Below are 27,747 nucleotides of genomic sequence, written 5' to 3'. Positions count from 1 at the left end.
ACTATCCTGAGTCTTTGCTGTCAAAGGCCATTCCTGGTACTTACCATCTTAGCTTGAGTTTATCCCTTGCCCAAAAGCAAAGCCTAAGACAAATGTTCTTATACCTGTAAGTGTTGTTATACAAGTAATTTATTTGGGAAGTGATCTGAGGGAACCAGAGGGAGGGGTAGAAGAGTGGAAAAGGAAAAAAGAGAAAGATAACATAGGGATGTATTATTATTGAGTTGGCCACTGCTATGGGTGACTGGAGCTCAACGTGATAGGATTTTCTGAGGAAGTTTATGAAATGCATTGCAGAACTGTCTTCCCAGCAGAGGGAAGGGAGAGCACTTATCTATCGGGCTTCCACCTCCCATTAGTCAAGAGTGGCCCCAAAGTCACTAGCTCCCCAACATCTTTGGGCTGCATATGTATGATACAGTGGGGTTCCAGTGGACATCCCAAGCCACAGTGTCAGAAGATCCCTGCAGAAGGAAGCAAGAGAGCCGTGACATGGGCCCAAGACAAGGTGCCATCAAATGGCTTCTGCTATCAGAAGTCTGCTGGAAAGTGTTCCACAGCAGTAATGGAGTAAGAAATGGGGCCAAGAGGATTTGCAGTGGCACACAAGATGTGCCCAGTACGTACGTTACAGACAATGGGTAGTTGACAACACAACTTAAAAATCAGTAGATAGCTTCGGCCTGAGAAAGATGATTGAAAAAAAAAATCAGTAATATCACTAGAAAATGGTTGTATAATTTTAAGATACATTTTTTATTTAAAAGCATAACATTACAAAGTTTGAGAAATAAAAAAAAGATTTTAACTATTTTTTGTTTGCTTTGTTTTCTTGTTTTTAACTTACTATTTTGAATGACAAAAAAGTGGCTCTTATATATTTGTCCGAAACCCTTGATAATATCTTTGTTTAAATAGCCTGAAACAGTTAAATTATTATGTACTAAAAACATTTACTGTACTCTCAGACTGACTCATATAAAATAACCTCATTTGTCAGGAGAGAGAAAGGTACATACAAAGTAGTAAATTATGAGTTTTGACAAAAGTAATAGGCATTTTTAGTTATTTAAATAAATTAAGGAAACATCCCAAAAGACATTTATACAGTAAAAAAAAAAAAAAAAAGTAAATCATTTCAGGAAAAATAAACTGTATTATTACATTTAAATAAACATGAAAAAGATACTTGGATGATGGTTTTAATTTATCCAATAGTCTTCATGAAGGTTTTGTAGCTGATGGCAATGGAGCTTTTCCTTTCCACTTAGCAGCCTTTTCCATTTTCATCTGTAAATTTAACATATTTATTGATATAACTTGTAAACCATTCTAAAGAAAATAAAAACTTGCAGAAAACTCATTCAGATTCATGTCACAACCATTCCACAGTTATTAAGCTGCTAAATACAAAAGCCAAAATCTGTTAAAGGGACATAATTACACATTTTTAAATGGTTTTATTTTAATTTTACAGAAGCATTTTAATAAAAGTAACATGAATATTGCTTTAGAGAAAAAAAATTAATTTCAATTGCCACTAAAATTACAAGTGCTAAAATGACTAAACTTACATCCAGCCTATGCACATTCCCTACAGAGTTACATAATGCACCTAATCCACCTGGATTCTCTCTGGAACGTGGACTGCTTTAAGGATAGTTTCCTATAATTCTGGTTTCTATATTCCCAGTTACCTTTCTAAAAGCCTTTTCCTCCTCCATTGTAGTTAAAGCAAAAAAGCAGCACACATACCCTAAGCAGTGGCCTTCTAACTTTTTAGACACATAGAGACCTTTTCCAGGGGATTAAAGACCCCAGAGAACACAAATCCAACCTGCCTCCTACTCACTACCACTCACATTCACACACACCAATTTCCAGAGGCAACCCCACTGCCTTACCTCTGCAAGAGAAGGGGAGAGCAAGTCAGGGCCCATGGTAGAAGGCAGGCCCTCCAACCTTCTGAACTGATAGGAATAATATCAAGAAACCAGGAGAGACCTGGTAAAACCAGTCTATCCAATCTTATCAAACTGCAAGTAATACAAGCTTCCAATCATAAAACCAGATTAATCTAACCTCTGTCTCCTCCACATTTATTCCCTCTCTCGCCTCTTTGAGTTGGGTTGGGAACCTCATTCGGACACCATACACTCATATCATTCTTGCAAACCGTATCAAACAACAGGTCATCTGAAGGACCCCCAAAAAATACCCTATTCTAGGGCAAAAATTATAGGTTTTGATGTCAAATAGAAGAGAAAGTGAATCCTACTTCTACCATTTATTAAGCATTTGGGGCAATTTATTTAACAGTTTTACATTTGTAAAAAAAAAAATGTCATAGTAATAGCTACTCCTCAGGGTTGTTCTAAAGCTGTAAATAATATATATAAAGATCTAGGCACTTAAGCACTCGATAAATGCTAGACCCTTTTCCTCACTCATTTAAAGCCAAGTGCTAGATTTGTAGAAACATAAATTTTTAAGAAGCAAAGATGCCAAAATACAAACAAAAACCAAAGCAGTGTTTGTCATTTGAAATAGTACGTAGCAAACACATCCATCAACCATCTAGTCTTTTTTTTTTTTCCTTTTTGAGACAGAGTCTCGCTCTGTCGCCCAGGCTGGAGTGCAGTAGCACAATCTCAACTCATTGCAACCTCTGCCTCCCAGGTTCAAGTGATTCTCTTGCCTCAGCCTCCCAAGTAGCTGGGATTACAGGCATGCACCATCACACCCAGCTAATTTTCGTATTTTTAGTTGAGATGGGTTTACACCATGTTCACCAGGCTCATCTTGAATGCCTGACCTCAAGTGATCAGCCCACCTCGGCCTACCGAAGTGCTGGAATTACAGGCGTGAGTCACCGCCTCAGCAAACCATCTAGAGTCTTAAAAGCAAAGATACCTACTCCTCTTTCTTTTGTTTGTTTTGTTTTTTTGTTTTCGTTTTTGTTGTTTTCTTTTGTTTTTTAAATTTCCTGGCAGGAATACAGTGCTTTGCACCTAGCAGACCTTTGATATTTGTTTCCTTAATAAAATTCTCCTTTCTTGGGGAAAAGAGACCAAGAATCATCCACAGCAGAAGAAAATAACTTGAACTGATATAGAAAAGCAACTTCTCAAGAGGATCTAAAAGCAGTGGGTAAACTATGTTACCACAGAGGTCTCACTTATCAAAGCCCACTTACACTCAGCATAGATTCTTCCCTGCCAGATGTTGCCAATGATTAGCAAAGAATGCAAGCAAAAACCAGATACACACATGGCATTGCTCTTGCGAGAGGCTCTGAACTATCAGACACACAGCTTCCTAATGATCCAAATGGTTTTGGAGTAAAAGACGACTACTAATAGCACATATGGTACGTGTCACCTCAGAGGAAGTTATTTAGGTATAGGCTTCTTAGTTTTTATACTCCATTAATCACACATGGTGGAGAGTTTATAAGCTGTATCTCATAAATCTATAAATCACAGAGGCTAGAAAGTTATAAACTACATCTCATAAATCCATAAATTCCAGGGTTATGTTATTTTTTTACCCCCCCCAAGACAGAGTGCTGCTCTGTCGCCCAGGCTGGAGTGCAGTAGCACAATCTCGGCTCACTGCAACCTCGCCTCCTGGGTTCAAGCGATTCTCCTGCCTCAGCCTCCTGAGTAGCTGGGATTACAGGCGCATGCCACCATGCCCAGCTAACTGTGTGTGTGTGTATGTGTGTGTGTGTGTGTGTGTGTGTGTGTGTGTGTGTTTAGTAGAGATGTGGTTTCACCGTGTTGGCCAGGCTGGTCTCAAACTCCTGACCTCATAATCCGCCCACCTCGGCCTCCCAAAGTGCTGGGATTACAGGCATAATACACCCAACCTATAATAAACAATCTTGACAGGCCAGGTATATCCTTTAAAACATTCACAAATAAGAATTCCTCTCCTTATCTTCTCACAAGCAAACACCATTGGCATGTTTTCAAAGCAGTCAAAACTCCAGGTTTCTGGAGAAGGGATGGAAGGAATTCTAGAACCTAGTCTCCCATAAGCCTGTGAGGAAAAACTAAAACTTGGCCGTGAGTGTGTGTATTCCAAGAATGAAGAGTGATTTGATTATAACTTTATACCCTGATGCTGCTGCAAAAGTTGCCTTTTCTTCCATCACTCTGACCATTTCATCTCCCTCGCTGACATCCTACCACACCTCTTTCCCCTTGCTATGGTCTGAATGTTTTTATCCCCACAAAATTCATGTTGAAATCCTAACCTCCAATGTAGCGGTATTAGGAGATGGGCCCTGTGGGCAGTGATTAGATCATGAGTGCAGAGCCCTCATGAATGGGATAAGTGTCCTTATAAAAGAGGCCTCAAGACCCATCATGCCCCTTTTACCATATGAGGACACGGCAAGAAGATGCTATCTGCGGACCAGGAAGCAGGCCTCCACGAGACACCAAATCTGCCGGCACCTTGATTAGACTTCCCAGTCTCTGAAACTGTGAGCAATAAATTTCTATTGTTGATAACCCACCCAGCTTTACGGTATTTTGTTACAGCAGCCCAAACAGACCCTTAAACCACAACTTTTGAAAAGAACTTTCTGCAGTGATGGAAATGCCTTGTGCTATCCAATAAGGAAGCCACTAGCCACATGTGGCTACTAAGCACTTGAAATGTGATTGGTATGACTGAGGAAATAAACATTTAATTTTTAAAATTTAAATTTAGCCTTATAGAGCCCCATATGGAGAGTGACTAAAGCATGGATATAGAATGTTTCCATCACTGCAAAAATCTCTATTTTCTAGCTCTGACTTAAATTCTGTCCTCTCCCCTTCGACTTCAAAATTCTTAAGCTACTCTGTCTCCAACTTACTTCCTGAATTTACTTAATGTTCAACTTTTTCCATCCTTTCAGTTACTCAACAAGCTCTTGTCTAAGAGTCGTACAGGATACAACAAAAAGTGGCGGGAGTATCTTTACTTTTGTGGAGTTTATTACCCGGCTGGAGAGATAATGATGTCCACGAAACAACAACCCTAAAGAAAGTACTTGCAGCCATGTGGCTGAAATACTATTCCCCACACCTCATTAAGCCAACATTCTTTCATCTAGTAAAACAAAAAAACAAAATAAAACTCTCAAATATGAACATGGCCATGAAACATATCAAAAGTATAAGAAGTTGACATGTATGAAAGTATCAATTATATTTGTGTTAACTTTTTTAATTTTCCATAAATTCATAATTCACTAAAAACCTATTACACACAAAGCACTGTGCTAGGTGCTAGGGAAAATATAAAGATGAATAAAACACTGTGCTTATCTCCAAGGCATTTACACCCTGGTGAACTGAGTCACTTTCACTTACAGCTGTGAACACATCAAGACTTCACTTGTTGAGCCCTGGAAATTGTTAAAATATGTTTATGTTTAATGTTCCGTTTCTTAAAGAATATTGGGTAATTTTTTTTTTTTTTTTTTTTACATGGAGTTTCACTGTCACCCAGGCTGGAGCGCAGTGGCACAATCTTGGCTCACTGTAATCTCTGCCTCCCAGGTTCAAGCGATTCTCCTGCCTCAGCCTCCCAAATAGCTGGAATTACAGGCGTACACCACCATGCCCGGCTAATTTTTGTTTTTTTTTTTAGTAGAGACGGGGTCTCCCCATGTTGGACAGCCTGGTCCCAAACTCCTAACCTCAGGTGATCCGCCTGCCTTGGCCTCCCAAAGTGCTGGGATTACAGGCGTGAGCCTCTGTGCCCAGGCGTGTATTGGGTAATTTGAACGAGTCTGGATACACCTAAAAGCCTCTAAGAAGAATAAGTAATACATATTAAGAATTCAAAACAGACGCCAGGCGCAGTCGCTCACGCCTGTAATGCCACTCCTTTGGGAGGCCGAGGCAGGTGAATCGCGAGTTCAGGAGATCGAGACCATCCTGGCTAACACGGTGAAACTCCATCTCTACTAAAAATACAAAAAATTAGCCGGGTGTGGTGGCGGGCACCTGTAGTCCCAGCTACTCCGGAGGCTGCGATAGGAGAATGGCGTGAACCCGGGAGGCGGAGCTTGCAGTGAGCCGAGATCGCGCCACTGCACTCCAGCCTGGGTAACAGAGAAAGGCTCCGTCTCAAAAAAAAAAAAGAATTCAAAATATACTCAATCTTTATTTGACAAATATTTTTAAATAAAAAATAAAGGTACACATATAAAAAAAGAAATTCAAGATACATATAATTTACAAATCTGCTGATATTGATGTTTATTACTGACAATTTTATTTGCACATTTATCCAATCTTTATGGCCTTCATAAATAAACCAGTGTATTAAATATCATGTTATTCTCTAGCCCTGTTTCTGCATAAATTATTCTAATAAGCCTCAAGGCCTAATACCAACTGTGAGTAAAGACTTTATAAATTATTTTCAAGGATGTTCCACATTCAATATATAATCGTTCTAGTGCTTTTGCTACAAGTAAATGCTTAATGCAAGTGGATTTCCTCAAAAACCTACCCTTTCCTGGTATCGTCTCTCAAAGAAAGCCATATCATCCTCTTCAGGTCTCCTTAATGAAGAAACTTGACTACTTGTACCTACTAACAAGGAAAAAAAAATCTAAGTAATGTATTTATATCATTACATATTCCCCTGAAATAAAAGAAAGAAAATTTTCTCCTGCCAGGTGATAATGTTTTATTTTTCAAACCAAAAATGGCCTAAATGAATAATTGGTCATACTACCTAATTCTCTTTTAGAGAGAATGGCATCACAGGACAAAAGTGTTTTTCACTAGCAAACATTCCCAAACAGTCCACAGTTCATATTAAATAGCTATTCCGTATAAGAGTACACTTAGTTTTGTCCAACTACTTTTTACATTTTATAACTAGAAATCCATGTTACACTTTGAGATAATGCACAAAAGTAATTATTGAGGTTTGGTATTGGCAACCATAGTAATGATAGTACCTGCTTCAAAATGTTTCAAAACTCAACTATTTTATCCATTTTTCACGGTACTCACTTTGTAAAATGGATCAAGCACTAATTTACATGCTGAAAGGAATTTTAAAAATTGCTTCTGTAGGAAAAAGTCTGGTTTTCTTGGTAGGTGCCCCAAGAGCCTAATTTCACAGAAAAGTTCACCTTCGTTGCAAGTGAATGTCTTCACTGGGTCCCTTCATTTCCAAAGCAGAATAGCAACCTGAACACTCGCGCTTCAGTTTCTAAAGCATATGAATTCACCCTCAATCAGCAACATGTAACTCCAGACAATCACCAGAGTACAGCTACAGTCTGTCGACTATCTTTCACAAAAGTCTTACTGAGAAGAGTCAGAAGGGATGGATGTTTAGAATAAGTGTTATCTACCCATTCCTCTGGAAACTCTGGATCTATCCCTGGATCATGTGGGACCATTTGAGCCAAACCTCTTCCAGACTCATGTACACTGAGTTGCATTATAATGGCATATTACCATTTATCTAGTAAAATGGTATATCCCAACTCTTCAAAGGTGACTATCAGGCCAGGTGAAGTGATTCACACCTGTAGTCCCAGCACTTTGGGAGGTGGAGGCAGGTGGATTGCTTGAGCTCAGGAGTTCAAGACCGGCCTGGGCAACATGGCAAAACCCTGTCTCTACAAAAAAATTCAAAATTTAGCTGGACATGGTAGTGCATTCCTGTAGTCCCAGCTACTCAGGAGGCTGAGGTGAGAGATCACTTGAGCCAGGAAGGTGGAGGTTGCAGTGAGCCAAGATCACACCACTATACGCCAGCCTGGGTAACAGAGCAAGACTCTGTCTCAAAAAAAAAAAAAAAAGAAAGAAAGAAAAGGTGACTATCGGAAACAAGCAAATGTCTGCTGTATTTGCTGAAATACAGCAGCAACTTTTACTTTAGCCACTAATCACTGAGGATCATTATACTGACTTAAAATCCAGCATGCCAGGCCAGGAGCAGTGATACATAGCTACAATCCCAGTGCTTTGGGAAGCTGTGGCAGGAAGATAGCTAGAGGCCAGGAGTTTGAGACCAAACTAGTCAACAAAGCAAGACCCTGCTGCAAAAAAAAAAAAAAAAAAAAAAAGTTTTTTAAATTACCCAGGTGTGGGGGCACACCTGTACTCCTAGCTATGTGGAAGACTGAGGCAGGAAGATCACTTGAGCCCTGGAGTTCAAGGTAACAGTGAGCCATGATCACACCACTGCACACCAGCTTGGACAATAGAGCAAGAACTTGTCTCAAAAAAAAAAAAAAAAAAAAAAAAAATTCCAGCATTGGTGTAACATTCATTAGCACTGAGGAACTCAGGCTTCCTCCTGTCTAAGAAAGAAAAACATGTAATTGACTGCACTTTCCTCTGTGCCTTGGCTGCCACTAAACTCAGTCAAAATGGAAGTTTAAACAAAGCAATTACATCAACCTTGAAAGCTGCCACAGTTGTGTCCTTTTCTTGGCTTCTTACTTCTATATATATTTTATCACTATGTACTAAGTTGTATGTTGCTTTTGCAAGCAGCCTTAAAATCCCTTGTGGGGAATGTCTAGGTGTATGAAAATACAGATAAATCAAAGAAAATTCTCATTTTAAAATATTCTAAAATACTAAATTTTAAATACCTAATAAGTCATACAAATTTATTCTTCTTGTTTTCAGTAAGGGAAATATAGAATACTGGTGCTTAAAAATGAATTGTACCTGCTCTTAATTTATACATGATAAAACCCTGCTAGCCTATGGTTATCACTGGATTACGCCTCTTTGGGAAAACCCAAAGGCAATTAGTCCACCAGAGGGCCCTCTTATTCAGACACCAGAGCATGTACCAGAACAAGGTTTAAAACTTCAAATTATAGTATTACCAGAATCCTTTAAATTCTCGGAGTTAGCTATTTTTCCCAACACAAAATGAAGTTGCTTGCTTTTTCTCAGTGTGTGGCTTACACAAAAGAAAGTAAAATAATAGCTTAACTTGAAATTAAATTATTGTAATAATGAAAAAAAGAGAGATGCCTGGAAAACAAATCAAAGCTCCATATTCTAATTTACTACATCCAAAAACAGTTCTAAACTTCATTTCATTACCATCTGTTAATGTCTCTGGAGAAGAACTAGATGATGCTTGAAACGCTTTTAGGAATGGGTTGTCTACTGCCGTAATGGGAGATTCTAAAAATTCAACTGAAGGTGCACCTGAGAAAACAACACATGGAGAATAAAAATTAAATATTTACAGGGATACAAACAAGTTATTACTTCTAATATAAATAAATTGGAACCTCAGCAGAATCATTAGAAATTCCTTCTATAAAAAGAAAAAAAAAATTAGACTGGGTGTAATGGCTCATGCCTGTAATCCTAACACTTTGGAAAGCCAAAGCAAGAGGACTGCTTGAGGCCAGGAGTTCAAGACCAGTCTTGGCAATATAGGGAGACCCCATCTCTACCAAAAAAATATATATAAAAATTAGTTGGACATGGTGGCGTGTGCCTGTAGTCCTACCTCCCTGGAAGGGTAAAGCAGGAAGATCACTTGAGCCCAGGAATTTGAGGCTGCAGTGAGCTATGATCACATCACTTCACTGGATCCGGCCTGGGCAACACAGTGAGACTGTCTTTTTATTTAGATTTTTGTCTGACATATAAAGTAAAAGCAAACGGGTAAAAGTATTCTGCACATTTCTGAGAAATTTTCACAGAAGAAAAGAATATTATGTACCTATGTTAGCATAGAAGTTCAAAACCTTAATATATAATAGTTATAAAACACTATCAAAAGCAAGACATTCATAATAAGGAACCTCTGGCTGAAAAGGGTAGAATAAGTGTATTTTTACTTTATTCCTTACTAGGAAGCCATCTGAAAACAAAGTATGAAAAATAAAGAAGAAAGTGCCTTCTTCAGTGAAATGAGGAAATATCCACAACTCCAAACCATAAACTAGAAAGACTCATTGCTAAATACATTGACTTCTGGACCAAAAGGAAGGAAGCTTCGGAGAAAATGTGTAGCTGCTCTGCCGTCTTCACAAACCACCACCTTCCCCCCACACTGCTATCTCTATACCACAGGTGAAGGAAAAAGTGAACTTTTGGTCCTAACTGGGTTAGAAGTTAGCCCCATCTTATAAACAGTGTGGGATGATTGCTCCGTCTCTCCCCGCGCCGCCCCCTCCATCCCCAGTGGCTCCCATGGGGTATGTGGGAATATGAGAGAAGGCTCTGGCCCACGCAGGTCCTTGTGCTGCCCTCTGGCGGTTGCAAGTGCTACTGATCTCAAATGCTCAACTTGAATTTAATAAGTTGGTCTCTCAGCTTGATAGGGCCTGGTAGCCTTATGCTTGCTCCCACTGTAAGTATAGACTCCCTCAATACCTGTCACTTCCTCTATTGAGTCCCCCAGATTAGGGGACCCACCTCCAGCTCTGCCCCCTGCTATGATAGATGGCATGGCTGGCCCACTGACTCACAGGTCAGCTGCCTTCTCACACCCCCAGAGAGCTGGAAATTATGGACTCCTTCCACATCAAAAAGGAACCAAATTCCAGCAAGAGGTTTCCTCGGTCTAGGTATCTACATGGCTAATAGATCTGGAGTCCCTCTGCCCCTAGGTTCCTTTACACCTGAAATCAGAACAAAAACATCTTATATTTCCTCTCCTTAACTCTCACCTTTCTTCACCCCACCTTCTTTCATGGACCAAAACGAAGAGGTTTCCTTTCTCTATAAAATCATGTGTCACATAAGACATTTTAGTCACCAATGGGCTGCATATACAATGGTGGCCCCATAAGATTATAATAGGGCTGCCCTATAATAGTGCAACATTTTATTGATTTATTTTGAGGCAGGGTCTCGCTCTGTCACCCAGGCTGGAGGGTAATGGTGCCATCACAGCTCATTGCAACCGCTACATCCCAGGCTCACGTGATCCTCTCACCTCAGCCCTCACCAAGTAGCTGGGATTACAGGCATACACACAATACCATGCCTGGCTAATTTTTTGTATTTTTGTAGAGACATGGTTTTGCCATGTTGCCCAGGCTGGTCTCAAACTCCTGGGCTCAAGCGATCTGCCTGCCTCAGCCTCCCAAAATGCTGGGATTACAGGCATGAGCCACTGCACATGGCCCATTTTATTTTTTTATGCCATATTTTTACTGTACCTTTTCTATATTTAGAAAAATTTAAATATACAAATACCATTGTGTTACAACTGTCTACAGCATTCAGTACAGTAGCATGATGAACAAGTTTGTTGCCTAGGAACAAAAGACTATACCACGTAGCTAGGTGTGTAGTACACTCTACCATCTAGGTTTATGTAAGTACACTCTATGATGTTCACATAACAAACATCAACTAACAATGCATTTTCCAGAATGTATCCCCATTGTTTAGTGGCACATGACTATACCTTTGAAGATACTTAGTGTTAAAATACTAGAAGTCTCTAAAAGGCAAAGATGCCAGCTACCACCATTATTTAGCATTGTTCTGGAAGTACTAGCCATTTTGACTGGTCAAGAATAAGAGTCATAAATATTGGGAAGGAAGAGGCAAAAACATTATTTTTTAAAAATAAACTAAAAATTGAGTAAAAACTCTAAGATTAAGTAATAAGAATGGTAACAAAAGCAATGAAATACTTTTGCTTTTTTATAAACAAACAATAATCAGTAAGAAGAGATAATGAAAGAAAAAATATCTCATGTATGATACTAATGAAAAAAAATTGGCCAGGAATGGTGGCTTACACCTGTAATCCCAGCACTTTGGGAGGCCGAGGCAGGCAGATCACCTGAGGTCAGGAGTTCGGGACCAGCCTGGCCAACATGGTAAAACCACGCCACCACTAAAAATACAAAAATTAGCCGGGCATGGTGGCACGCGCCTGTAATCCCAGCTACTCAGGAGGCTGAGGCAGGAGAATCACTTGAACCCAGGAGGCAGAGATTGCAGTGAGCCAAGATCATCCCACTGCACTCCAGCCTGGGAGACAGAACGAGACACCATCTCAAAAAAAAATTAAATACCTAGAAATAAACTTAATAAGGTTGTGCAAGCCTTCTGGGATAACAACTTCAGAATTCCACTTAGCTGCACAGACAAATAAATGAAAAGATAATATTTAAAAATATCAGTTCTACATGGTGGCTTACACCTGTAGTCCCAGCTACTCAGGAGTCTGAGGTGGGAAGATTACTTGACCTTAGGAGTTTGAGACCAACCTGAGCAACATAGTAAGACTGTCTCTAAAAAAAATATAAAACGTAAAATATTAGCCAGGCATAGTGGCATGTGCCCATAGTTGCAGCTACTCAGGAGGTTGGGTGGGAGGACTGCTTGAGCCCAGGAGTTCAAGGCTGCAGTGAGCTATAATCATATTACTGCAGTCCAGCCTGGGAAACAAAGCAAAACCCCATCTTAAAAAAAAAAAAAAATTATTTCTACATTCATCTACATATTCAATGTGATCTCAATTAAAATAATAGAGTGTTTATACCTTAACAAAATGATGCCAAAGTTCTGAAAGAATTAAAACGTAAGAATAGGTCAGGAAAATTCTGAAGCAATAAAATGAAGTCATAAATATTAACTAATTTATTTATTATAAAGCTGCAGTAACGAAAACAACATAGTAGCTGTACACAAATAGCCAACAATGTGGCAGACTAGGGAGCCCACAGAAATCTTCAGGTTGAACCCAACCCTGCTACTTCTTAGTTGAATAACACTGAGCATGTTATTTTACTTCTCTGTGCTGCGTATCCTCATCTGTAAACTAGGAATAATAATCTAACTCACAGAGTTGTTGTGAGGATTAAGTGAAATAATATACGTGATGTGGCTCAAACAACTGCTGGTAGTACAGAGTTGCAGTCATCAAACATCATCATCATCATCATCATTTTTTGACACTGGTAGTTGGGTTTTCTTTAGCTGTTGCTTGAACCTAACACAATTACGCACCCATAAAACTGCAAAAGAATTTACTTATGAAATTTAAGAAGCTAGTTATAAAATTACCTAGAAGAGAAAATGCACAAAAATATCAAGACAATCTTGAAAACAATCACAAAGACGAGGAATTTACCACATCAAATATCATGACATACCAGGAAGCTATCACAAAAAAATAAATATATATATATATATGTATAAAATATTGGCACAGGATAGACAAATGGGCCAATGGTACAAAATGGAGAATATGACAGAATATGGTAGAGTTTCCATGGAATACTATGCAGCCATAAAAAAGAATGAGTTCATGTACTTTGCAGAGACATGGATGAAGCTGGAAGCCATCATTCTCAGCAAACTAATGCAGGAACAGAAAACTAAACACCGCATGCTCTCACTCACAAGTGGGAGGTGAACAATGAGAATACATGGACACAGGCCGGGCGCGGTGGCTCAAGCCTGTAATCCCAGCACTTTGGGAGGCCGAGACGGGCGGATCACGAGGTCAGGAGATCGAGACCATGCTGGCTAACACGGTGAAACCCCGTCTCTACTAAAAAAATACAAAAAATTAGCCGGGCAAGGTGGCGGGCGCCTGTGGTCCCAGCTACTTGGGAGGCTGAGGCGGGAGAATGGCGTGAACCCAGGAGGCGGAGCTTGCAGTGAGCTGAGATCCGGCCACTGCACTCCAGCCTGGGCGACAGAGCGAGACTCCGTCTCAAAAAAAAAAAAAAAAAAAGAGAATACATGGACACAGAGAGGGGAACATCACATACAGGGGCCTGTCGGAGGATGGGAGGCGGGCGGAGGGAGGGCATTAGTACAAATAGCTAATGCATGCAGGGCTTAAAACCTAGACGACAGGTTGATAGCTGCAGCATATCACCATGGCACATGTATACCTATGTAATAAACCTGCATGTTCTGCACACGTATCCCAGAACTTAAAGTAAAATAAAAATAAAGAATACGGTAGAGTGTCAGATGATTTGGGAAAGAATGGTGCTTGAATAACTGGCCATCAATTTAGACAAAAACTGAAGTTAGACACATCTACCTCACACTTTCACAAAAAATAAATTACAGATATATGAAAAAGCTAAACATAAAAAAATACTAAAATAAAATGCAGGAGAATATATTTATAAAACTGAAACAGGAAAGGCCTGTCTCCAAAATTTTTAAACTGTAAAGAAAAAAAAAAATTAAGTTAAAAGACAAATGACAGGTTGAGAGAAAATGTCTGCAAAATAAATAACAAAAAAAAATACAGAATAATAAAAAGACTTCCTATAAGTCAATGATAAAAGATAAAAACAAAAAAAATGAGCAAGGGATATGAATAGGCCATTCACAGAAAGTGAAATGGCCAATAAATATGAAAAGATCCCTGTCTCACAAATAACCAGGGAAATCAAATTGAAACAACAATGACAATTTTACACATCAGACTGGCAAAAAAATCAAGTTTAATAATATCAATGATTAGCCTAAATGTGAGGAAAATAGGCAAGCTAAAGCATCAGTAGAGGAAGTAAACACAAGCAGAGCATTTCTGGAGGACATTTTGGCAGAATGTATTAGAATTTTGCAGGTTAACATGCTCCAGTAGTTTTACTTCTCTGTATCTACCTTAGAGTCAAATTCATGTAAGGATACAGGCAGACAAATTCAAGGATTTTCTTGGCAAGATTGCTTGTAATGGCAAAAAAAGATGGAAATCTAAATGTCATGAACAAGGAAATGATTAGATAAACTGCTATATCTATAGTGTGGAATACCATACAGCAGTTAAAAAGAATGAAGTAGACTTGTGTGTCCTGACACAACAGGCCTTTACATTTTTCTAAGCTAAAAAACAAGTAAAGCCAGGCATGGTGATGCATGCCTGTAATCCCAGCTACTAGGAAGGCTGAGACTGGAGGATCGCTTGAGCCCAGGAGTTCAAACCTAGCCTGGGCACCATAGCAAGACCCTATCTCTTAAACAATAAATACAAATAATTTTTAAAAATTAAAAAGTAAATAGTAAAATTGTATGTTAAAGAGAAAAATTAATTGATGATAGCAAATGACCCTCGGGAAAAGAATCAGACAAAGAGAAGTATTCAAGGGTGCTTTGCAATTAATTTCTCTTATTTTTCCACTTAATTTCTATTGTTTGAATATTTTACAAGAAAATATACACTTGTATGGGCCTGGCATGGTGGCTCACACCTGTAATCCCAGCACTTTGGGAGGCTGAGGCAGGCGGATCACCTGAGGTCGGGAGTTTGAGACCAGCCTGACCAACATGGAGAAACTCCATCTCTACTAAAAATACAAAATTAGCCAGGTGTGGTGGCACATGCCTGTAATCCCGGCTACTCGGGAGGCTGAGGCAGGAGAATCGCTTGAACCTGTGAGGCTGAGGTTGCAGTGAGCCGAGATCACACCATTGCACTCCAGCCTGGGCCACGAGAGTGAAACTCTGTCTCAAAAAAAACAAAAAAAGAAAAGAAAATATACACTTGTATTTATGTAATTTTTAAATGAAAAAATACATGCTTGTTGTAAAACAGAAAAAAAAAAAACTTACACACAAGTGTTTTGAGTAGACAGGGAACACATTCTGCTCCCCAGTCCCACTCAGCTCTCAGAAGGATCCATCTACCTTTAACAGTTTAGAATAGATCCTATTAAACTTTCCCTACATTATTTACAACATATATGTATGCAAGAAGATATATGTGTGTGCACACACATACATACATATTTTACTACAGAAGTGATTACATGTATATACATGTATGTTCATATACACACATGAACATAAGCCTACTGTTTCCAAAATGAAATGGATACAATAGCATAAGTTACCTACAGTAGAGTAACAGGTAAACTATATCATATCAAATAAAATAAATATTATTCAGCTATTTCAAACAATGGAGATGTGGATTCAAATTTGAGTACAAGTATTGGGATGAGAATGATCTCTGCCACGTGCTTTCTAAATTCTATAATGACAATACATTATATGGTAGCAATAAAACCTCTTTCTTGGATACTAAATAGGTCTGAAAAAATAAAAAACAAAATAAAAATTTTAAAAACCTCTTTTAAAAAATAAAAATCAAATGAGAGAATGTTTTCTGAAAGAAAAATACTATGAAGTGCTTAACAAATATAAGCCTTCACTATTGCTAGCATACATAAAAACAATACGATGGGCTCACATTTCACATAGCATCACTTACCAATCCCACTGTCATCTAACCGCATGTAGCCTTCCGCCAGTGAGCTGAAACCAGTTAATCCTCCCATGGCTGCATAAGGAACATCCTGTCCCACTGGTTTTCCCTGAGCCAATCTTTCTTGCTTAGTTTCCACTACTGTGTCATGGGCATATGCAGGCTGACCACAAGCACAAGTGAAGCAGCTATGGAATCCTGAACACTTGGAACCTGAATCAAGATGTAAAGGGAGTTAAATTCTTAAACGTCCTATGTTGTCTGCCCTAAAGACACTTAGCCTGGCAAAAGCCAGCTGAATCTAGATCCTCTGGCCCCTGTAACTCTTACCTCCAGCCACTGAACTCCTTCCTAGCCACTGTTCTTCTAAAACATGCTAAAGCAGTAACCGGATACAACACAGGAAAAAAAAAAAAAAAAAAAAAACTGCAAAACACAAGGACTAAAAGAAATTGAAGAGCCAGGTAATGCAGGCCCTCTCCTCAAAAACAGAATTATAAGCGGCATGGCAGGGACAGCCCAGTGGCCAGGACCAGGTGAAAGATAATGTAGAAATCTTCCTACAGATCAACTCCCCATAAAAGCCAAATTGGAAGGCCAATCTGTAGACACAGAAAGGGTGTAGTGGAATCTTGTTCAGCAATAAAAAGGAAAGAAGTATTGATATAGGCTACATGGATGAATCATGAAAACATCATGCTAAATGAAAGAAGTCAGTCACAAAAGACCACATATTCTATGATTCTATTTATATAAAATGTCCAGAATAGGCAAGTCCAGAAACAGAAAGTAGAGTATGGGTTGCCTAGGGCTGGGGAGAGAGCAAAGTAAGGAATGACTCCTAGTGAATATGGAGTTTCTTTTTGGGGTGAGAAAAATGTTCTGAAGTGTATTGTGCTGGTGGTTACACAACATTCATGCTGATTATAAAAAATTATGAAGCTGCACATTTTAAATAGGTTAATTGTATGACATGTGAATTACGTCTTAACAAAGTTGTTGTATGAAAAAATCAAGCCATATTGTAATGGAGGCCAGAATATACCATTAACAAAATCTTTACCCACTCACACCTCTGACAAACATATATGGGAACAGCCAGGCACAGTGGCTCATGCCTGGAATCCCAGCACTTTGGAAGGCCAAGGTAGGGAGATCACTTGAGGTCAGGGGTTTGAGAACAGCCTGGCCAACATGGTAAAACCCTGTCTCTACTAAAAACACAAAAATTAGCCAGGTGTGGTGGCGAATGCCTATAATCTCAGCTACTTGGGAGGCTGAGGCAGGAGAATCACTTGAACCCTGGAGGCAGAGGTTGCAGTGAGCCGAAATCACATCACTGCACTCCAGCCTGGGTGACAAGAGCAAAACTCTGTTAAAAAATAACAATAATTATTTTTTATATATATATATGAACCAAGGCATATAAATAAATCAGTTTTCTCCAACTACTTCCATATTCAGCCAATGAAACATTTATTCCTGCCACTGTCATTAAAAATATTTTATTACATACTTCATCATAAGATTTCAACTCAAACTACTATAAAAACAACTGGATTGACTATCTCCTGAAGGAAACTAATGGACTACCACTCTACCTAGTTCAATGGATGATCCAGTGTAAGGGCAAAAGGCGTAGAGGTTGGAATTTGGGTACAGGTATTAAGGTAAGGGTGCTACTGCAAACGAAGTATTAAAATGATCATGCTATGTTAATCTATCAGCAAGCCATAAAAATTTTTTGACTTATAAAATGCTTTTTTAAAATCTATGAATAGAATTTAGTTGATTCAACTCCTGTATTCGAAAATTTGAATCAGAGCACATCTGGTAAATCTTTTTTTTTTTTTTTTTTTTGAGACGGAGTCTCGCTGTGTCGCCCAGGCTGGAGTGCAGTGGCCGGATCTCAGCTCACTGCAAGCTCCGCCTCCCGGGTTTACGCCATTCTCCTGCCTCAGCCTCCCGAGTAGCTGCGACTACAGGCGCCCGCCACCTCGTCCGGCTAGTTTTTTGTATAGAGACGGGGTTTCAACGGATTAGCCAGGATGGTCTCGATCTCCTGAACTCGTGATCCGCCCGTCTCGGCCTCCCAAAGTGCTGGGATTACAGGCTTGAGCCACTGCGCCCGGCCCCTACATCTGGTAATTCTTTAAAATCCATTACTATTACTTAAATTATCTGAACTACATGAAATGAGGGTTTATGATTATCAAGCATACCATTAACTCTGAATTCTTCCACAAAAATGAAATCTTAGAGTATCTATCCATTGAATTTTCCTTAGTTGTTTCATATTAACGCTATAACTGAATGTTAACTCCACAACTAATACAATTGAATATTAACTCTACAACCAGTACAAAGGCACGTTAAATATTCAAGGAAGACATATAAACATTCTGAGTTTATGTGTTTATAATTATATAACTCACATATATTGCACATAAAGCCAGGCGCAGCACTGTGCTGATCAGCAAAGTGTTTGCACCTGCAGCGAATGGGCTGGCTGCCATTCAAGGGGACATAAAGGTAAGCCCTGCACTGGCAGCCAGTCACTCGGCAGGGCAAATCAATGGGGCGCTGCTGAGGAATAGTTTCCAAGTCAGTTTTATGTTGTTTATACCTAAAAAAATGAGAGAGAGAGAGAAATCTGAACACAATACAGGTATTATCAAAAATTACAATTTCTATTATATTAAAGGCAGATACGATTTTTTTAATTATTACTGTTTTATTATTCTTCGTAGTAAGGTGAAAATAAACTCTCCTACATATAGTACTTGTATCAGCATGTTGCTTTGGTCAGAGGAAATCTTCACTCTTTTAGATTTCTATTTTTAGTTATTTAAGAAGCTGTTTCACAGCAATACAAAGAATAATTATATAATTTCCTCAAAACACTTACCTCTACAGATTCCTTAATATAGAAGCACAACCTAAGAGTATGAAAAAGTTCAGGTCGGGTGCAGTGGCTCAGGCCTGTAATCCCAGCACTTTGGGGGGCCGAGTCGGGCGGATCACCTGAGGTCGGGAGTTCGAGACCAGCCTGACCAACATAGAGAAACCCCGTCTCTACTAAAAATACAAAACTAGCTGGCCATTATGGCACATGCCTGTAACCCCAGCTACTCAGGAGGCTGAGGCAGGAGAATTGCTTGAACCCAGGAGGCAGAGGTTGCGGTGAGCCGAGATCGCGCCATTGCACTCCAGCCTGGGCAACAAGAGCAAAACTCTGTCTCAAAAAAAAAAGAAAAGAATGTTATTTTTATCAAAATGCATTACTTAAATTTATTTCCATATGTTTGCTACTTAAAATAGAAATACATTCAATAAACGCGTATTTATGTAATTTATTTTAATATAACTTTTGACTTCAAAATAAATTATCAATATTTTTGAAAGCCAAAGCTCCTTCTTATACTACTGTGATTTTCTTAAATAAGACCACTCACTTTCTTCTCATAGGTGATATTCAGTAAAATAATACTAAATTTATTATTCTCAATATTAATCAAAGAAAAATCCAAATTAAAATGAGATACCATTTTAACTTAGCAAAAAGAGTCAAAGTTTTTTAAAACTATATGTAATACACAATGTTATCAAGACTGTTACGAAAGGGCCAGGTGCCAGTGGCACATGCCTGTAATCCCAGCACTTTGGGAGGCCAAGGCAGGTGGATCACTTGAGCTCAGGAGTTCGAGACCAACCTGGGCAACACGATGAAACCCCGTCTCTACTAAAAATACAAAAATTAGCCAGGCATGGTGGTGCATGCCTGTAGTCCCAGCTACTCAAGAGCCTGAGGCAGGAGAATCCCTTGAACCCGGGAGGCAGAGGTTGCAGTAAGCTGAGATTGCGTCACTGTACTCCAGCCTGGGCAACAGAGTGAGGTTCTGTCTCAAAAAAGAAAAAAAGAGTGTTACAAAAGAACAAATGCTATTTAATAATGTTTCAAGAAACGTTAAAAGGTCCATTCTTTGAACCAGAAATTTCATTTTTGGAAAATATACCCTAAGAAAATAATTCCATTTATAGAAAAAGCTTTATGCATACCAATAATATTAGCAATAGTACTTACATCAGCTACATGATACACACACCCACACAACATAAAAGAACTAGTAAGTAAATTACTAGACAACAGGTTTTCAAACCTTTTAGCGGTGAAACCTCTTTGTCAAATAACATCTTTTATAGAACGAGAATACATAAAACAAATGCAGAATTGGTTAGAGCAAGAGGAAGAACAGAATAGAGTTTCCCCTTCTCCTAACCTGCCCTTCCACCTGGCACACCCCCAAGGCTCTCTCACAGCTCCGAAGAACACAGATAAACACCACTGGACTAGCTGGACTAGCTGGCAGGTATTTAAAATCTTGTTTTTGACCAGCACATAACAACGTGGAAACATATTTCTATGATTTCTGTCATTAAAAAGTGGCTCAGTATTTTACGCAAACACATAATTAACAACAGTTAAATGAACCATGTAAAGAAAAAGTCAGGCCGAGCACAGTGGCTCATGCCTGTAATCCCAGCACTTTGGGAGGCCAAGGCAGGGGAGGCAGCCTCAGGATCACCTGAGGCTAGGAGTTCGAGAGCAGCCTAACCAACATGGAGAAACCCCATCTCTGCTAAAAATTAGCTGGGAATGGTGGTGCATGGCCCAGCCCCAGCCACTGGGGGCTGAGGGGCAGGAGAACGCTGAACCCATGAGGCAGAGGTTGTAGTGAGCCAAGATCATGCCATTGCACTCCAGCCTGGGCAAGAAGAGTGAAACTCTGTCTCAAAAAAAAAAAAAAAAGGAAAAAGAAAAAGTCATACAGATATTGTAAAAAAAAAAAAAAAAAAAAACTAGCAGCTGGCTTTGGGTAGTGAGCTGCTTCTATATATTGTATATAGAATATATTCTATGTTTCTATATATCCCCTATTTTCCTTAATAATCATATATCACTTTTATGGTTGGGGGAAAAGTTTGGAAGAAATCTCACTGAGTGGATCAGTACTAAATACAATAACTTCTCCATCAAAGTTGAGTTGGGTCAGCTGAGCATGGTGGCGCACACGTGTAATCTGAGTACTTTGGAAAGCCCAAGGTAGACAGATCACTTGAGCCCAGAAGTCTGGGCAACAAAGCCAAACCTCTTCTCTACAAAAAAATACAAAAATTAGCTGGATGTGGTGGCACACGCCAAGAAAAACAGTATAAGAACTGTACAAAAACACAGTGCCTCTGGCCACAGCTACTTGGGAGGCTGAGGTCAAAGGATCGCTAGAGCCCAGGAGGTCGAGGCTGCAATGAGCCAAGATCATGCCACTGTACTCCAACCTGAGTGACAGAGTAAAATCCTGTCTCAAAAAAAAAAAAAGTTGAGTTGGATCAATTCTGACGTTCAAGTCCATGCTGTATAAGTTATACAGAGATTAGAAAGTGGCACTAAATTTGTGTAAGAATAAATTATAAAACTATCACAAACTTACCAAACCCCTCTTTAATTCTGAAAGATATCAACACATCTCTTATCCTCCATTCCTCCTCAGTGTTTTTAGCTGGGGTTGCTAAATAAATTTATAGTCAATCTATATACAACATTACTCATCCTAGCAACTGCCTAACAAACTCTGGCAAACTGCAACTCTGTAAATAGCAACTATACAAAGAGTCTCTGTGAAAGAGCCCCAGAAATTGCTATCAGAATAGGGTGGTTCCTCTTGGAACTGAAAGTTAAAGTTGCTGCCTGAAAACATGGAATAGGTTCAGAGACTTTTCTGTGAAGCAGCTTAGGTATTCTGAACTTTACAACTGTAAGACAGTAGCAAAATTTAAAGTAGAGCACACACACAGCAAAACGCAAAGTTCAGACACAGACAACTCAAGTCAAAAACTGGAGCCTCACTTCCTTCCTTTCCTTTAGGCACTTTTCTTGGAACATGACCATTTGTAATGCAAAGCAGTGTGCTTGTTTGTTTAAAGAAAGGTATCAACATAGCAGATCCTTAAGGTATAAAAGGCCATTAGTAAATTTGAGGAGAAATGTTTATACTTATAGATGGACGGCATGATCAGTGTGGGCCAATTCAAGCAATGCTTGATGACCCATTCTCTACCTTCTCCAGTGATGTGAGATGTAGGTAGACTCTGCTCCCCAGTCAAACTGAAAGACCCCTGGCAAAGCCACAGGGCCACCAAACATTTTTACCAATGGCAAGAGAACTGCTTAAGGTGGTAAGACTCCATGATGTGCGCTAATAGGATATGATGGAAAAATTTTAATTATAGCTTTAAAAACCTTTAGATAATTTTTGTGGGGTTTGGTTTTTTTGTTTTGTTTTGTTTTGTTTTGTTTTGAGACAGAGCCTCATACTTGTCGCCCAGTCTGGTGTACAGTGGTGTGATTTTGGCTCACTGCAACCTCACCTCCCAGGTTCAAGCGATTCTCCTGCCTCAGCCTCCCAAGTAGCTAGGATTACAGGCGTGTGCCACCACACTCGGCTAATTTTTTGTATTTTCAGTAGACACAGGGTTTCACTATGTTGGCCAGACTGGTCTTGAACTGCTGACCTCGTGATCCACTCACCTCGGCCTCCCAAAGTGCTGGAATTATAGGTATGAGCCACTGCGCCCAGCCAATTTTTGTTTTTTAAGAGACAAAGTTTCACTCTCTGTCACCCAGGCTGGAATGCAGTTGCACAATCACAGCTCACTGCAGACTAGAACTCCTGGGCTCAAGCAGTCCTTCTGCCTCGGCCTCCCAAAGTTCTGGGATAACAGATGAGAGCCGCCATCCCCAGTTGATGATTTCTACTCTACTACATAAAGGACAATTGTTAAATGTTTCTCAATCATCACAATTTGTAGAAGTAAGATATGCTTAGCTTTTTATTTTCTAATTATCAAAAAACTTTGCAATAAAGTATCTTACCTATGTGTACAAAAGCACAGTGTCTCTGGGCCCACAAGTTTACAATCCATCCCTGTTGGTGACCGCCAGCTCACAAATAATCTGTTTTGTAAGCGCAGAGGTAAAACTTTTCTTTTGTATTCTTCATATTCTTCAGGAGTAAAAAGTTTCCCTCCATCATCCTCACCAACAATTCTACAATAAAAATATATATTTCTCTTAAACTTTGAGTATTTATTTTCCGGGTGAGCTATGACCAGGCCACTGCAAATATTAAATAAATTTGTAAGCTTTTATTTTATAAATCTGTCTTTTCTGACAGATGTGGCAGGCCAGGTCTCCGTAACACCTGTTACTGCACTGACTGAGTGGTGAAGTTACATACTAAAAGCTGATAGAACCAGTGTCCTTATACAAAGGCTGGAAAGTAACAACAGCCCACAAAGAGTTTTGCCCAGGCCTTTCCTGGGCCTTGCAGCATGACAAGATAACGAAGGAATTCTTAAAGGACCCATTTAGGACTAAACAAGTTTTATTGGGGGTCTGAAGAAACTCCCCAGACCTCCACAAACAAGTTTATTGGGGGTCTGAAGGAACTCCCCAAACCTCCATGATTTAGCACGAGACAAGACAAGAGTAATCACCCCAGCACCTGGACCCATTTAGATTAAGTAAATTACTGAGGCTCCAGAGGAAGGTCTTCAGGACTCAGATCTTAGTTATAGATTAGAAGTTAATCATTTATGTCTTTAGATAAATGCACACTTACACATAAACATATAGCTTAAAAGGTATATAAGCTCTGGAAAACTTTGTAATTTTGAGTTAGTCTGCCAAGATCTTCCAGGCCTTCTCCCTATAACCAGTTACAGAAATAATCTCCCTTGTTTCCCAGTTCGTCTGAATCGCATTATTGGGCCATGAGAATAAGCAGCCCAACCCTCGGTTTGATCCAGAAACATAGGTGCCTCAGCCATGAACCTAGTGATGGGTGAGAAAAGAAATCTTTTCTCCCTTAACTTCCTATACAAGAGGGTTATTAATAGGAAAAACAATGAATTCATAACACAACTTTACTGATCCAGGTTTATCAACAGAGGATTACCACATATTCATCTCAGTTTTTCCTTTGATACTGAAGCAAAGATTCTCATTCTTCTCATTAAAGGTAGAGCCTGAACTGCTAAAAATTCTAACATTTTCCTCCTTTGAAAATGTATCCCAAAAAAGTACAAAAAATATCAAAGCAGAAGCCAATATGACTAATTTCCATACCTGTCTCCAAACCCTGGCCAGGGGTTTAAACATGTGGAACCTAAATACACACTTGGTTCAGCAAAAGCTCAAACTACATTTGTGTATTAGGTAATCAGGTTTATCATTGTTTAATTTCAGAAGTAAGAACCCAAAATTTTATGGGAAAATATTAAGCCCCCACTATTTCTATGAAATGAAATTAAGAGTTGGCCTCCCTGGAGGAAAAGAAAGCACACCTAAAAGAAGTTTTTCCAAAACTGAAGACATTTCTCCCTGAAAATACTCCCCTTGAAAAGTCACAAAAAGTGATATTTGTAGAATGCTACATGCTTTTTTATGCAATACATGCTTTTTTCCATACTTTGAAGCCTTTAGCTGAGGTAGAAAATAAAAACCATTGCTCTATGTGCTTGCCATTAAAAAAAAAAGAAAAGAAAAGAAAAACCAATGTATAAGCTATGAAATAATCAAAACTATCTTCTTTACACAGACAATCTAGATACATAATAGCAAAGAAACAAAGGGCATTTATTTCAGAGTTAAATTTTGGGCCATTTCACTTTCTTGTACCTATTAAGAATACCAACAGGTATTAAGATCTTAAGATAAATACGGATCTTTAAAAGATCTTTTAAAAGTAAGATGTCGTTGGTATTTAAGTACTAAACCAGTGCAACTCAAATTTTATTGTACTTACAGAATCCCCAGGGGATCTTGTTCAAATGCAGATTAAAACTCACAGCACAGTGGTTCACACCTGTAATCCCAGCACTTTGGGAGGCCGAAGTAGGCGGATCACTTTAGGTCAGGAGTTCGAGACCAGCCTGGCCAATATAGCAAAACCCCGTCTCTACCAATAATGAAAAAATTAGCGGGGCGTGGTGGTGGGCGCCTATAATCCCAACTACTCTGGAAACTGAGGCACTGAGAATTGCTTGAACCATGGAGGCAGAGGTTACAGTGAGCTGAGATAGCGCCACTGCACTCCAGACTGGGCAGCAGAGCAAGACTCTATCTAAAAAATATATATATATATATTTTTATATACCTGTATATAAATGTATAAATATATATGTGTATATATGTTACTCCCACAGTGTGAGTAACAAGGCTGCATGCTTCCCCTCCCAACTGACTCCCACCAAAGCACCTAGACAAGACCAAATCCAGGAAAACTCTTAGGAAGGAAAGTTTGTTTCCTTCTAAACTCATATTTTGACTCATCTTCCCACCCCACCTTCCCAGCCCACCTTTTCACATCTAGGCACTCAAGTCCTGTTTTCTCCACTTTTCTAAAATCCTGACGTCAGTAAAGGACCTAATAATCTCTTTCAGAGGGAAGTGTTTCAAGTTATTTATGATTGCAAAAATAATTTCCCAGCTGGGCACGGTGGCTCAGGCCTGTAATCCCAACACTTTAGGAGGCCAAGGCGGGCGGAACCCAGGAGTTCAAGACCAGCCTGGGCAACATGGTGAAATCCCGTCTCTACAGAAAATACAAAAATCAGCTGGGCGCCTGTAGTCCCAGCTACTCGGGAGGGTGAGGCAGGAGAATCACTTGAACCCAGGAGGTGGAGATTGCGGTGAGCCGAGATCGCGCCACTGCACTCCAGCCTGGGCAAGAGTCAGACCCTGTCTCAATAAAATAAATAAATACATAATTTCCCACCAGGTCTGCCCTAACATGTTCGGAGCTAGGCAAGAATTAACTGGAGGCCCACAATTCACATATCTAAATATCCAAGTTATCAGTCAACACCAGCTCCAGCAACTTGCTCCCAGGCAATAGCTCTGGAGAACTGGAGGCTCAAGGAGCCGGCTCTGCTCTGCGCGAGGACTGGATGGTGGTTGTTCTGACCCTGAACCGGGCGTGGGAACTGACCCCATCAAGCTCCTAGCCCTTATTCTTCTGGCTCAGAATCTCCAGGCAGTTCTAAGGGTTACCGAAAACTACACCAACGGGGCAGTCGGAGCGCGGGAGAGCAGTCAGCTGGGGGGCCGTCTGCGCGCACACCTCTGGGTCATCTGGGTCGCCCACGATGCCGCAGAGGAGGCCCTGTCGCTCGCTCCGGCCTCCCTGGCCGAGCCTGGAGCGTCTCCCCTCTGCTTGTACACACACATCCTCCCGCCCCAACTCCGCGTCCTCTGGCGGCCCTCTCCAGGACTTCCCATCCGCCCAGATTCCGGACGATCAAAACCCCCAGGAAGCGGAAAAAGAGCGCGTCGCTGCAGGTGCACCAGCCTCGGTCAGGACCCAGGAGAATTAGCCGGGTCCTCAGGCCAAAGGAGCGCCTACGTTTCCAGTTTCGGAAGGGGTTTCTCCAGAACACCAAAACACCAGTCGGTGCCTTTCTCCTAAAACCAGCACCTCGGGGTGGGGAGTGCGTTCAGAAGTTCACGGTTGACCCTATTACTGGGTTAATTTGATGCATGCTAACTTCTATAGCCTCTAGTACTCGATGTGAATGTTTTCAATGGCCATTTAAAAAACAGTTGGACCTCTGTATCAACTAGAGTTAGCCATCCTTCTTGGAAGGGAGCAGAGGGACCTCTTAAATGGCATCGGAAGACTCATCATTGCATAGAACTGCGTGGCCCTACAATATTTAATTAGGCAAAGACGAAACTGGAATTAATCTAGGCCTCCCCCAACAACCCAGGCAAAGATTCAGGGAACCCCCGCGGACACCCGCCGGGCCCCTGCCCTCGCCGTCAGCCCAGGGATCGTGGCCCCTCGGAGCGGCGAAGGGCCGGCCCGGAGCCACAGCCTCACCTCCTATACTCCAGGTACTCGTCCACTGCCGCCGCGCCGCGGGGAGGCAACGTCAGCCGCTCCATGGCCGGTGGGGAAGCCAAAGGCGCCCTCCCTGCTGGCCCGCCGACCGCGAAGCCCGACCCGGCCCCGCCCCCTCCAGGCGCTGCGCCCCGTCCGCCCGCCTCCTGATTGGCCGGGCCTGAAGCCCAAGGAGGCCGCGCGCGGCAACTGCGCAGGACGCGCGCCCCTACCTGGCAGCTGGCGCCAGGCACCAGAACCCCGGGCTCCGCAAGCTCAGCCCCGCGCCACGCATAGTGCAGTTCGCCGCCCTTCATAAACCTTGCCTCGATCCCCTCTCCCTTTCCCTGGACCGGCAAGTCTTCTTGTAAATTAACAAGTGACAAGGGAGTGCAGTGCCTTGCCTATAACAGGCGCATAGAAAATAGCTTATTTATTTGTACAGCTCTTTTCGCTTAATCCATCTCTTGAAATATAAGTGGTTTTGAGAAGGTTCTGCTTTAGTTTGAGGCCCGCCTCTCCTTAACTGTCGACCTGTTTCTAGTATTGGCGTTTTCAAAAACTCTGATGTGTGTGTATATATTATATATGTGTG

The 27,747-nt window shown here is 40.5% G+C and overlaps 1 protein-coding gene across 3 annotated transcripts; it reads right to left on the bottom strand.

The window, feature by feature from the left end:
* Positions 1-729: 729 nt before the first annotated feature.
* Positions 730-27,747, bottom strand: FAM221A (family with sequence similarity 221 member A). Of its 3 annotated transcripts, none has more exons than XM_017956852.3 (7): positions 27,153-27,737; positions 23,144-23,317; positions 18,648-18,838; positions 16,219-16,425; positions 9,099-9,206; positions 6,520-6,602; positions 730-1,290 (listed from the first exon to the last, which is right to left on the bottom strand). In XM_017956852.3, the coding sequence occupies exons 1-7, from the start codon at positions 27,467-27,469 to the stop codon at positions 1,222-1,224; spliced, it is 1,149 nt and encodes a 382-aa protein (XP_017812341.3). In that variant the 5' UTR covers positions 27,470-27,737; the 3' UTR covers positions 730-1,221. The 3 variants fall into 3 exon arrangements, with proteins under 3 accessions (XP_017812341.3, XP_021791643.2, XP_021791644.2); XM_021935951.2 differs by having other exon boundaries at positions 739-1,290; positions 6,520-6,599; positions 27,153-27,744; XM_021935952.2 differs by lacking the exon at positions 16,219-16,425 and having other exon boundaries at positions 739-1,290; positions 27,153-27,747.

This window comes from Papio anubis, chromosome 4, assembly GCF_008728515.1.
Source record: "Papio anubis isolate 15944 chromosome 4, Panubis1.0, whole genome shotgun sequence".
NCBI classification, from domain to species: Eukaryota; Metazoa; Chordata; class Mammalia; order Primates; family Cercopithecidae; genus Papio; species Papio anubis.
Note: the sequence above shows the minus strand (reverse complement) of the source record. Positions and strands in the feature narration are given on the sequence as shown.

Excerpts from the sequence above, each read along its gene's own strand:
- FAM221A (XM_017956852.3), bottom strand. The coding sequence starts at position 27,469 with ATGAAGGGCGGCGAACTGCACTATGCGTGGCGCGGGGCTGAGCTTGCG. Across the intron at positions 18,839-23,143 it reads CTGTGCTTTTGTACACATAG|GTATAAACAACATAAAACTG; the intron begins GTAAGATACTTT and ends TCATTTTTTTAG. Across the intron at positions 6,603-9,098 it reads TCCAGAGACATTAACAGATG|TAGGTACAAGTAGTCAAGTT; the intron begins GTAATGAAATGA and ends TTTCCTTGTTAG.